The following is a 13698-nucleotide window of genomic DNA, read 5'->3' on the forward strand; positions in this document are numbered from 1 at the left end:
CATGGAATTCCTGTTTCAACATTTAAGTTGACCAATTGATGGTTGATTCAGATTTACAGTGCCAATTTTTAAAGTTAAGTTCTGTATGAGGTGATTCTTTCAATTACGGTGAATGCATAACGTTGAACTCGTAAAAACTGGGGATGTGATTATCCAGACAAAAGTCTGTCTGAAAAGAAGCCGGGTGTCGTGTAGTAGTATGATGTGAACGCATGGCTAAAAGAGATGTCATAATCATATATTCCAAATCCTATAACAATATAGTGGATTACCTCGACGGTAATACGCTATAAACAATAACAATTAGTTACTTGTGGCAACTCTGATGCAGTACGCGCGTGTCGTGTGTGATAAAGCCCCGTAAGGTGTGTATCACAGAACAATCGTAGTAGTTATATATTGTACAACATACATAATATTAATGTGTGTGTGTGTGTGTGTGTGTGTGCACGCGCGCGCACGCATACACACATACACGCACACACACTATTATTATCTTAAAAAATAGATAAATGTTGACGAGCCATGATGAATGTATAAACGTAAATGATGCGACAATGTAAGCGCTATAGTGACAACGCAGCGCGATAGATGACAATGGGCGGTAAATTGGCGATGGACGAAGTGTGTGAGTATCTGTGTATATATATATATGTATGTATGTGTGTGTATGTGTGTATGTGTGTGTAGGGGGGGAGTGTCAAAAAGGAGTAGAGGAAAAACCGTCGTGGCCGGGCGTGTCTCCTTTCTCAAGATATGAAGAGGTGAACAACGGAGCTCAATAATGGCGATGAACAAGAGTGCTATACTTGAAATCAATGGATCATACTGGCGATGGCATTCTGACGCGCTCGTTTCGCCTCCTCTTCACTGATCCTCTGCTCGATCAAGTACTGAGCAGTGTTGATTGCATTAGGATAACCCGTGATAGTCACTATGCGGTTCCTGGTACCAGGGGCGAACATGCCCTTCTTAGAGATTTGTATGTTGGCGCCACTTAAGTGCTGAATCTCAATGAGGGCACGACCACCGGGTCCCAGAATAGCTCCCACTATAACCTCTGCAATTTCTATGTCTACTTTCTTGGTCTCCTTGTTGTTGGCGTCTACCTGTGTAGGACTCTTACTTACAAGTGATAACTGGTTAGTGCCCAGGCCGAACGAATTGTTGTTCAGGTGTATCGCATTGGCGGCGGTGTTGTTCTGTCGGAATGGATCAAACGGCTCGTACCGATCAAGGGTGTTGCGCGGAGTCGGCGAGGTAGACCCGAGCGCAGGAACGGTTCCGATCGGTCCGAACACACCGCCATTGTTGTTCGAGCCATTAGCAGTTGTCGTACTGTCCATTGGATTGCCCAAATAGCTCATACTCGACGGCATTCCGATCCCCATCCCGAGGATATTGTACTTAGCAAGAGTCGCGATCGCAGCAAGTATCTCCGTAGCAGCAGGCTCGGAAAAACCTGTCGTACGTAGATTCAGCTTTATGTGTTCTAACAACTGCGTCGTCACCGGCGCCGTGCCAGCGGTGATAGCCGCGCCCAGATTTAGATTAAGACTCAAACCAGCGCCATTTAAGAGACTCACTATAAAAGAAATGAGCAATCATCGTATTTATTAATTACAAGTGACAAAGACAACAAGAATTTCGCTAAATCATAAAAAGGTCTGATAGATGTCCAAGCTTGATGAACTAATGATTAAAGGGAATGATTTTTCTCTACGCTCACATATATCGATAAATAAAGTCTTGAATCGCTTTATAAAAGTATAATATATAAAAAATAGTTTCGTTTATTCATTTAATCAGAAAACATTGCAAGTTTTACAGTTTCTTTTGCTTCAGCAATTATTTACTTCCTTCAGGAATAAATTTGAAAAGTTATTATATATAGAAGAAAGTAATTTAACTTTTCGTTTAATTACATTTCATTCAATTTAAATCTATAATAATAGAGAAAATGAACAAAAATTAAAAATACAATATTATGATTATTACTCATTTTTCCTTTGTCATACGTATACATATTAGAATTAAAAAAAGAAATATTAAACGGTATAATTTTCTTTGAAAATTATAAATTTCCATACACAATTTGAATTAAAACCATATGACAAGATTTAAAGCAATATTAAGAAATTACTTTTCACATAGTTCCACTTCCTTTGCTTTATGAATAAATAGAACAAGCTTATAAATCTAAAATACTACAAGATGATATTAGACACCCGTTGAACACAATGTTCACAAGAATTAGGGCTATTCAAGAAGGTAATGGCCATTTTCGATATCAGATTAAAAAAATATATTGTCATGATTAATGTTTTTCAATAAATTGTACAGTTGATATCTTTTAAAATCTTAATCATTTATAAATGATTTATTAAGATCGTATAATGTGATTACACAATAACTAAGAAATAAAGCCTATACCGATCGAAGCTAGATCTTAAATGCTTTAAATAACTTCCTGTAAAATATATCACATTTGTAGTTTCTCGAATTGCGTACCAAATTGGTTTTCCGAACTTAGGAATGCAATTAAACTAATACAGTAATATCACAAATTAAATTAACAACTAATTTAATAATTTGATGCTCAATTAGTATCATTAAAAAATCTTAATGATAAACTAAAAATCTGTAAATAAAATTATGAAAAATATTACCTCGGTCAGAAGTCGGTCAGATCTATAGCATTCCGTGTGAGTGTTATAAGCCGAGCGGATAGATGCGCGCGATGCTGCACAATGTTTACTGATTTTTTTGAAGAATCTATTGAGATTCCATCTTATAACAAAATATACAAGTATTTAATTTGTTATTAATTTAATAAGAATCCGATATATTTTTTTTAAATTTTTACAAGTGATAGTCTTTGGTTAAAAAATATAATTAACATTTACATTGTTAAAATCATTAATGTTTTAAACAAATTTTGGTAATATACAAATGCTTAACTTCGCTTTTAAAATCGTTTTTTGATTCATCTTTCTACGATGATTCAAGTCAGAGATATTTAACTTTAAAGTAGAGCCGGTGCTCAGTCATAAAAATTTTCATGTGAAAAACCTTTAATAAAAAATTTTTTTTAGAGGGGAATAAGCTTACATATTATTTAAAATAATGTATATATCACGTAATAAAAGCAGATCAAAAAATACGAGGTAAATTTTTGTCTGATTTTTTCAGAAATAGCTTAAAAACCAATTCGACGCACAATGCAAGAGACTTCAAATGTGATATACAATATAAATTTACATAAAATTATCTAAAGCACTCAAAATCCAGCTCTGTCCAGTATAAATATTATTTCTTAATTATTGTGTTTAATAATTTATTCACATTTTCAACAGTGTACCAAAAATTAAAAAAAAAATGTAGACTTTTTCAACATTTCTAAAAAATATTACAATTTGTACAAAAAATTAAAAAAATTTTTTAAAAACTTATAAAATTATATCAACATTTAAAAAAATTCTGCCAAGAATTTTAAAAAAAAGTTCACTAAAGTGATGCCTCTGAAGACATTAAATATTGTAGTAAAAATTAAGAAAAAGCATGCTTATAATTTTCTTACATCTATGAATATTATTAGACATTAATCTTATAATCGAAAACGCTGTCCTGTAACAACACTCAAATTTTCATTCATCGCATAGAAAATACTTTATTGCATTATTAAAAGACACTTTAACTAACCTGTATTTAGACCAGCCGTAGATGTATACGTAGGAGTGCTTGTGGGAGCTTGAGCATACGGGCTGCCTGTAGGATTGTAATTGGCAACAGGACCACTTACATCCGCGTAACTGACGTTAAGACAGGTACCGCTTTGTGGATCATCCGCCACTTTCGCTAAGATCATGTGTAACGCCCTATGATTATTTTCTTTCTCACCAATCACTGTTATACATCGCTCCTGAAGAGACAAGTCCTTAGCCTTCTGACTGATTTGAACGTACGAGCCAGATTCTTCTTTAATTTGTTTAATATAATTTCCAGCTTTTCCTATTATCATCCCAGCAGTGCTATTAGGCACTAAAATTTTAACCTGAAATAGCAATTTAAACCTCTGTCATTCGTGCGTACAATATTTGTTTAAGTCTCGTATTATTTGAGTAAATATTATTAGTGTCATTGTTTTTTTCCCAAGAAATTTAGTAATAATATATTAATATATTATAAAAAATTATTAATATTAAATAACAAATGCATTATTTTTAGAGAAGAGGCATTCTAAATTTACAATACCCAGAAAAAGCAGTTTTTAAATCTGTAATTACCTTTAATATCGTATTACTTTTAAATAAATACTTTTAATAAAAAGTAATTATTAACAAATTTGTATTTCCTTAAAAATATACATACATCCTGTATATAAAATATTTTAATAGAAAATAGAAAAAAAATTTTACAGTAAAAATATTTTAATCTTATACCTGCTTGTCCCTCTCCGCAGTGGCTTTACCAGAGTCAAAATCAACCGTAGTTTTCGAAGTAAGATCAGGCTTCTCGCGTATTTTGTCCATGATGAACTCCATGACTTCCATAATAGCATCTACGGTGCCTGTAATAAGGCATACTCTCTCAGTAGTACCTGTAACAGACGAATGAAACGGTAATTACCCGGATAAAGGCAGCCGCGAGAACACGCGCGCACTGGAAGCTAAATGTATACCCGGATAAAAATCGTGCGATTTAGACATCTTTACTCTTGCCCCTGTATCCTTTTGAAGTTGAGCAATTGTATCTCCACCTTTTCCGATAATAGCTCCGGCCGCCACACCGGGAACCAATACTTTGAGATGATACGTTCCATCTCCTCCTGTAAAATCAAAGAAAACCATTCTTTTAATCATTCTTAGGCAGGATATCTGATATTAAATGAAATCGCATTCTATAACTAGACTGCTGACTTAATGTGATAGAAAGAGATGAACCTGAATCTTGTTTCAGTTCATGTATGCATATGTATGATTTCTGTAAAGCTGGCCCCACTTTTTCAAAATTTCGCTTATCTTTTCCAAATTTTGAAAAAGTGATAGCAGTTTTACAGAAATATATGTACGTATGCATCCTACCTGTGAATATCGTGTGAATTTATATGAAAATATCAAAATGTTAATGTTATTATCTGTGCGGTTTATATATATAAGAGTAAGTAAATATGGCGCTGCTCAACACTATCTTCAAACATCGAGGCGAAATCTATATATTTAGACTGTGGATGGAACACAGCTTATATGGACAGATACAGCAAACTAAACTGACTTGAAAAATTTTATACTATTTTGCAATTTTCGCAATAGTTAATGAGATATTAGTTTTTAAGCATATCCAAATGAGCGTGTATTCAACCAAACTACCGCGAAGCCCAATTGCACGCAATGAAGCGGGCGAGGTAGAACCGCCCAGTGCACGGAAGTGTTTCTTTAGACCTCTGTACACGATCAGTAATACTGTCAATATCAACGAATACTGACAATATTATTGATTGTGTGTGGTTAATATTAATGGATTGACGTAGAATATTGACGATGATTTGGGTATGTTAAGTTAGCACCCCAACTATAGTACTCAAAATTTTCGAAGATTTCTATTATTTTTTTTAAACTTTGTTATTCTTCAAAATGTTTTTTATGTATCAAGAACTCTAGGTATTCACAAAATAGTTCTGTTAAGCTGATCAGAACTATGTGACCTTGAATTTCGTTAAAAAGTGAGCACCCCATTTTTTAAAAATTATTAAAAAATTATTAAAGCGCATATGCCATTAAAAATTATAGAGAACTCTTCGTATCGTCAAAAAGAAGCAGAAATTATCATCAGAACTATTGTATCTAAAAATTAATTTTTCAAAAATTTTTAATTTTCTTTTAATATTCGAAAAATTTTTTTACATATCAGGAACTCTAGGCAATCGCAAATTGAAGCTATTAAGCCGCTCAGAACTATTCCACCTCGAAATTCGATAAAAAGTTAGCACCCCATTTTTAAAAAATGTAAAAAAAATGTTTATTGAGCGGAACTCTTGTTATTAACTATAGGGAACTCTTCGTCTCGTCAAAAGGAAGTGGGAACTCTAATCAGAACTCCTGAGTACTATAGTTGGGGTGCTAACTTAACATACCCCAATGATTTGGATTTAAATAGATGCTTTTTCCTTAAGATCCATGTCGTCATAGATGATAATATACGTCAAATCACGTCAAACTGAAGTAAAATATTATCAATATTACCTGATCATATAAGATTGTAAAAACTAATGCATACTGTCAGTAATACTGATCAGTAATACTGATCACAATCAGTATTACTGACCGTGTAGGGAGGCCTTTTGGCCATTCGTGCGTTGCCATTGCTGCTCGTAGTAAACTCGCGGGCTTATTAGTTGAGTTCAACAGAGCAAACTTATCAATCTAATTCTTTGCTGGTTCTAAGCGTAGGAACCAATCATATTAAAGAATCACTAACTGATTAGTTCTTCCTGCTGAACGCATTGTTAACTATGAGCTGGACGACGTTTCTTGCCATACGCTTATTGCTTCATGTGCAAGAATTCTGGAATAACGCGTGCATAATGCAGTAAAATATAAATAAAACCATTTCGGAATCACAATATATGAAATAAGAATATCAGAAAAGAAATAATTATTTAAACATGTAACAAAATTTAATGCTGGAATGCTACTTCCAAATACGATAAATACTCGCCTAAAAAAGAAAAACAACAGTTGTAAAGAAAAGACAAAAAGATTTTTAAAATAAAAAGTTATTTAATTTCTATTACTATTTAAAATATATATTTATAAAAAAATTATTAATTACTTTAATCAAGAAGATAAACGATTACATTTTGATTACAATTATAAATTCCCTTTAAAAACAAAATTGTCATGTTTAAATTTTTTGGTCGTTTGGAAAAAAACAAGAATAAATATGTAGGTTAGGGGAGTCTCCTCTCTGATGACATTGACATGTTGTATAAAACAGGGAAGAATAATATAATATAGTTTTTAATATTACATGTGGCAGAAATAATAAGACGTTACTTTTTTTGTTTATAACTTTTTAACGAATAGATCGACACCTGTTGAAGATCACTCAAAGTCATGACCTTGATAACATATGTCAAGATCAAGATCACTGAGAGATCCCTTCTTAATATACATTTTTAAAAACAAAATAAAAATTTTTTTTGCTTTATTACACTGATCTTGACCTGAACTTGGTGGCACTACTCAAGGTCAAACAGATGAGTAAATAGATTTTTAAACCCGATAACTTTTATAGAAACATTTTCTCATTGTTAGAAACGCTTTTCAGGATATTTGAAGAGTTCGGAATTTTTTTACACCCTGTATACCGGATGTCCAAAATAAGATATTACAAATTTTTTATCTCACAAATAAAACATTTTAAAGAAAAACAGTTTATATGAAAGTTTTCTGACTTTGAAAAGAACATAAAATGAAATAAAAAAATAAGATAATCAAAAAGTTCAGTTGTATAAATCAAAAAAACAAAAAAAACTGCCAATATGAGCCAACATTGATTCTAAGTGTGTGTTTTTTAACAATTTATTCTGAATAAAACAAAACGTAGACGTTTCGACCTACGGTTAAGGTCATTCTCAATACAATATAAAAATAATAATTAAAATTACGAAACATCCAAGATGATAACGCATAAAAAATATAATTAATAAAGTGGTAATGTCCAAATTAAATCAAATCTTGTTCATCAAAATTGTTAAGTCGTGTCTAATTTTATTTAAATTTCATTAAACCGAGCATAATGGAACCTATGTACAACAATGGTCTAATCTTAACAATCAATAACTTAACAATTATCATAAAATAAAATATTATTAGTTTCAGCTTGGATGACATTGTCAAGGTCAGACCAAAGTCACACAGAATTTTTTGAAGTCCCCATGTCTTATTGCAGATTCTCATAACTTACTGTATCTTACTTACGTAACTTTGAGAACTTTTCAAAATACTGTAATAAAGTATTCTTTCATGACTTTGATAACATTCGTTAAAATCAAGATCATTGGAATATCTCTTTAATTCTTATTTTATGTAAAAATTAAAACAAAAGAAACAATTTGCTGGCTTTGATCTTAACAAATGTTATTAAACGTTTTAGCAGTCGGCCGGACACCTTGGGTAATGCTAATAATAGCAGCACTATAACTTTCAAGCTGTATAACTCAAAAAGTACTTAATGATAAAAATATTTCATTACAGTGTTTTAAGTAAAAAGCTTTCGAGGTAAAATGTAATACAATTTTTTCTTACAACACAATAAAATAAAATAGCTAAAAAAACAAAAAATAAAAAAAAAACCCGTTTCGATAATCTCAACCTTGCCGTGGTAAACGGCTTATAATGCATATATAAGTGCACAACACAGAGAGATTTTACTATTTTACTATAATGTCCTTCCCTTATTCATAGTGGACGTGTTAGGTGCGCATGGACATGGGCTCGTGCTTGTGTGGATACAGCGCCTCACCACAATAAGGAGTTGAATTAATAGGCGTGAAAGGACGATTTTAACGACGAATTTTTGTTACGTGCTATTTCGTCGTTATATGCTTAACTGTAAAAATGTGATTCGTATTTATGAAGGTTCTAAAAACGAACAAAAAAAATTAAGATTATCTTGGAATTTTATACATAAAGACCGAAATAAAGACGTATTTTTCACTCGTTTCAACAACTGTCAAACCATGTGTTTCCTGTCCGTACAGAGGCTCACTTTACGTGTCTTTTACGACCATTTACTGACTGCTAGGGGAGAAAGGTACAGTTTTCATTAATTTTTACAGGTGTTTTAAAGCGATCTCGTTGTTTCGATTTATCCAAACTGACTTTATTTACAAATGGCACTTAACATAAATTAACGTGTCATTTCTCGTTTCTAACGTCACGATCCCAACATGGCCGCGGTGACTACTCAAGGGCTTTAAGATGGCACAAACTGATTAGAGAGCCATATTAGCATCTTAAGACATTACTCAAGACTATCTCAAAATAAGAACGGACTATGAATACTGGTTTATGTTTCTCGATATACATACCAAAGTAGCACAAATGTTCATCATTTTGTAATAACCATATTATAATGAAAAAAATTATCAATAATATTAAGCGTTTATTAAATTACAGCCACCAGGTAAAAAATGACGATTGAAATAGCCAATAGGAAAGTCAGCATTTCGACTCAGATAAAAGGATTGCATTACTTTGATATATCTACCATTAACATTTCGTTCCGACTGTGCGCCAGCTCTTGCAAGATCTGGCATCTACACAATATTGCTCATCTCTTTATCACTGTTTATCTCTATTCTCATTTATAAAACGTATTTCTAAACAATCTTTTTTTACATTTTTAATCTTTTTTTAAATCTTTTTTTTAGTTCCGATTGCACGATGTTATCCAAGCATATCTCTATAGCGAGATTTCATTTTATACATATAAACTGTAAAATTTTTTTGTATTGAGTGAATGTCGTCAGATGATAGCTTAGCTGCGTTTATGCCAAAAAATATTTTTAATTTTTCTTTATTTCTGGTAGAAAGCCGATGTTTTGCAATAACTATTTTAATGCATAGAGTACATGAATTTTGCAATTCCATAAAGCTAATTCAGAAACATTTTAGAATTATGAAATTTCATGGCAATTTGCTTCATTTTCTCCGAGAAACGTATAGCTAATCAATTTACGGTTTTTCCATAAGAATTACATATTGATTAACACATTCCTGGATCCAAGAACTTGAATAGAGTTCTAGCATTAGGTCTGTTCGCGTTGCATGAAATCCCCAAATAATTTTGCACTTAAAATGAGATAGATATATATTCGACGTTAAAAAGAGAGAAAGCTAAGATGGTAAGTGCAAAAAGTGCAAGCAATGCGAACAGACCTATTGCGAACGAACACAGGGGTTGAAGACATCTGACTGTGAATCGAGGTCAATCTTTTTCAGACAATACAATGTAAAAAATAATTAGAATTTCCCGACCAAAATCCGATATAGATCTCGAATTTTGATTCGCGAACATGACCTAGCTCGACATCTGTAAAGTTAGAGAGTATTTTATTTTAATAAAAATAACTTCGAGAGGTGTGAATTCAGAACCGTAAGAGGTTATGTTCTAGAGTTTCTTAATAATGCTTATTGTACAATAGGATTGCAAGTCGTAAGCCGTAAAAATTGGCCAGTCACAGTTGAATATATGACAAAATAATCGATTATAACTGGTTATTTTCTTATGGTTTATGGCTTGTGACCTATTTTAAAACAGACATAAAACTAAAAATAGTTTTGATAAATTCAGCTAAAAAATCATCGTTAAATTTTTAAGATTAACTTTACATAATAAGATACAAAAAATTGCGATATCTCTTTAAATATTAATTGAAACGTTTAAAATTATAATAATTATCACTACAATTCTTGAAACACTACTCAAAACTCAAAAACTACCAAAACCGTCAAAATATTTAAACATTTTTCGATCCGTGTATATGAAAAGTCTCAATTAACTTTTCATATATTAATTTTACAGCTTCCTTTAAAACCTCACAAGTTCTAACAACAATTGTTACAACTTTAAGCGTTTAAACTAATATTAAACAGATATCGCACACACACAATTTTTGGTATTTTAAATTCTATAATAAAATCGGGCCAATGAGAGTATGGTGCGGTAATTAGTGCATAAATATTACAAATCGAAGAGAACTAATTTGAAACGAGAAGAATCAATCATAATAATGTGATTTTGGTTAATCAGCTTCACTGGAAGATTGCCTTTTAAACCGTAATCGGATCACAAGGCTAGAAAAAAAAACAGAGGTGCAGAGATGGAATGTTGTAAATAAATCGCGCTTTATATACAGATATAAAGAAAAAAAGCTATAAAGAAAAAATAATAACGAACAGTAATTAGTTCTGACTAAGAACATCCAATTTCAAGTGGATGTTACGGCAAAAGAATCAACATGGTGAGACTCTAACTAAAATTGTAAATGCAAACCCGGTAGTGTTTCGATTAAACAACTTTACTTCACTTCGTCCTTTTTTTTTTAGACAAACGAAGATCGATGCGATCGGAGCGAAGGGGACGAGCAAAGCAGGAAGTTGGATATACGGAAGTCAAACAGCTGTTTGACAGATGGAGGCTCTGCGCGTTGGCTCGGCTCTGTTCGGCCTCGTTCGCTCGCTCGCTCGCTGGCTGCCTGGTTGGCCCGACGACCTTGACCCATCAACCTCTTCGGAGAAGCAAAGAGACGCGAGGTGAGTGCGTGCGTGCGTGACAAACTCACTCACCGATGCGCCACATCCTAGTGGGCGCCGTCATTCTGTGCGCGGATGGCAGCAGCGGTGACCGCTTCTCGACGATAACGACAACAACGACGATGACGATAACGACGACGATGACGACGACGATAACGATAACGACGACGACGACGACGGCGACGACGGCGACGACGGCGACACCGACGACGACATCGACGACGACTCCGACGACGACACCGTGTTACGGATACGCGGCACGGAACGGAGCACGAAGTGCTGTTATGACAGGTGTGCGCGTATAATGCACGACAACGATGACGAGGATGGCGCAGCGGAAACGTACGCCGCTATTTCCACGATGCTTGCGCGATAAAGTTGCAGAGTCACCGTAGAAGCAGCCACCGCCGTGGAAGCGGTCCTCCATTAACGATGCTCCACAGGCACGACCGCCCACACGTAGTCGAAGGAGAGCGAGAGCACGAGAGAAATAAAGAGCGACGGAGAAAGAGGGGGGGGGAGAGAGAGAGAGAGAGAGAAAGAGAGGGAGAGAGAGAAGAAAAACAGGACGACGATATAGACGGAAAGAGACGTGGCACGAGAGTGAGGATATGCGAGGATATGCGAGGCCAGGCGAGGCGAGGCGCTGTGTACCGTGTTCCGTGACACGTACGGCTGCTGATGAGAAACGGGCCACCGACGAGAAACCCGCGATATGGAGAATGAAAGGAGACGGGACTTGCGTTTGTCATCAATAGAGCGCGACAAAGCGACACGACAGGATCGTCAGAGACGCGCGAAGGAAAGGAGCAAGAGGGAAACGGAGTGAGGATAGAGGGAGACAGAGAAGGACACGGTTACGTGTATAGGAGAAGAGAGAAAAACTATAGGCTCCGCGCGCGCGATGTCAGCGACGACGTACGAGCATACGAGTGAAATTGTCGCGATTCTGGTGACGGGGGCTGACGCTGACGATGTTTGACGCGCAGCGTCGACGACGCCCGATCGAAAATACCTGATCCGTAGTGTGATCTCTTGGTCGCGCCGTTCTCCGCGTCGCAGTCGAGCGGCCGCTTTCTGGAGTCCGCAATCTCCGGGGAGGGACACGTCTCCATTCCTGAATCAGCGGCCATCTTGCTTCGCTCGTTGCACGCACGTAACCCCCCCCCTCCCCCCTCCCGCACACACACCACACACGCTCGCTCGCTCGCGCGCGCGCGCGCACACACACACACAAACCCGCACCGCACGCAGCACACACACCTGGGCGCGCGCGCGCGCGCGCGCGCGGCCACGGAGATTATTGCCGGAACGACGGCGCGCACCAGCGGCACACGCAAACGGGATGATATTGTACCCCACACTGGTCGCGCACCACACGTATTCGCACCCTCTCTCTTCTTGCCTCCCGATTCTCGAGGAGGGGAGCTCGCTGGAAAAGCGAGGTGAGAGAAAGAGAAAAGATACAGTGCGGGAGGAGAGCGCGCGCGCGCGAGCGAGATGAACGATAGTGGAGCGATGCGCCGCGGGTTGAGAGAGGCGGCGGGGGCAAACGCGGCTCGCTTTATGGGGGCGAGTGTCGTGTCCGAGAATGAGGTGCCAGGCGTGAGCAGGTAGACGCACACTCCCAGACCCGGACGGACGGATGAACGAACGAACGTATGAATGAATGTACGTGCAGGGTGACCACGACGACGGAAGAAAGAGAAAAGGAAGGAGACACCAATAAAAGCGGCAGGCACACACGAGTCGAGAAATCCGCACTACGGATACGTGAGCACGTATACGAACAAATAACACACCCGCGCTCGTCGCGAAGTGCCGCGTCTCACTCTACGTCTCACTGGCGACTGCTCGCGGCTGCCTTGCCAACCAGCTGGTTATGGTTGGATGTCGAGCTACCCTCGCGCACACGAATACACATACACCTCTGACCTCTTCTCTAGGTTCGTCGCGTCTCCGTCCAACTTGCGTTCGACCTACAGCTATATTCCGTCTCCTTCTGTCTCTCTCTTCCTTTCCCTTCCTATACCCTTTCATGCGCGCGCAGGATCGCTCTTTCTCTTTTCCTTCCGTCCTCTCAGCCACAGCAGCCCACACTGCCCACAGCAGCTTCAGAGCGTGGCTCCGTTCAGCGGTGGCGGAGTAAATGGAGTAAAGCTGGAGTAAACCGAATAATATGTATAGTCACAGGCAACCCCCTGTCCGTGTCTCTGCGTCCCTCTTTGCCAGCCCGCGAAAAATTCGACCGATCCGGACTGATGTATAACCTTCGGAATTTCACGGAACTGCGGCGAGCAATACACGGGTTGCAACGCGGCGAATGGTGCGCACTACAACTATACGTTGTTACGTAAGCTGTGCCACCAGCCACACG

The 13698-nt window shown here is 36.9% G+C and overlaps 1 protein-coding gene across 1 annotated transcript; it reads right to left on the reverse strand.

The window, feature by feature from the left end:
• Positions 1-451: 451 nt before the first annotated feature.
• Positions 452-12454, reverse strand: pasilla (RNA-binding protein Nova-1-like protein passilla). Its single transcript, XM_018550393.1, is given in 5 exon segments — positions 452-1581; positions 3678-4054; positions 4443-4600; positions 4682-4828; positions 12337-12454. Coding segments are annotated over 5 exon segments (1566 nt in total). The 3' UTR covers positions 452-815.
• Between the last annotated feature and the right edge of the window lie 1244 nt (positions 12455-13698).

This window comes from Cyphomyrmex costatus, unplaced genomic scaffold (genome assembly GCF_001594065.2).
Source record: "Cyphomyrmex costatus isolate MS0001 unplaced genomic scaffold, Ccosl1.0 scaffold97, whole genome shotgun sequence".
Taxonomy (NCBI): Eukaryota; Metazoa; Arthropoda; class Insecta; order Hymenoptera; family Formicidae; genus Cyphomyrmex; species Cyphomyrmex costatus.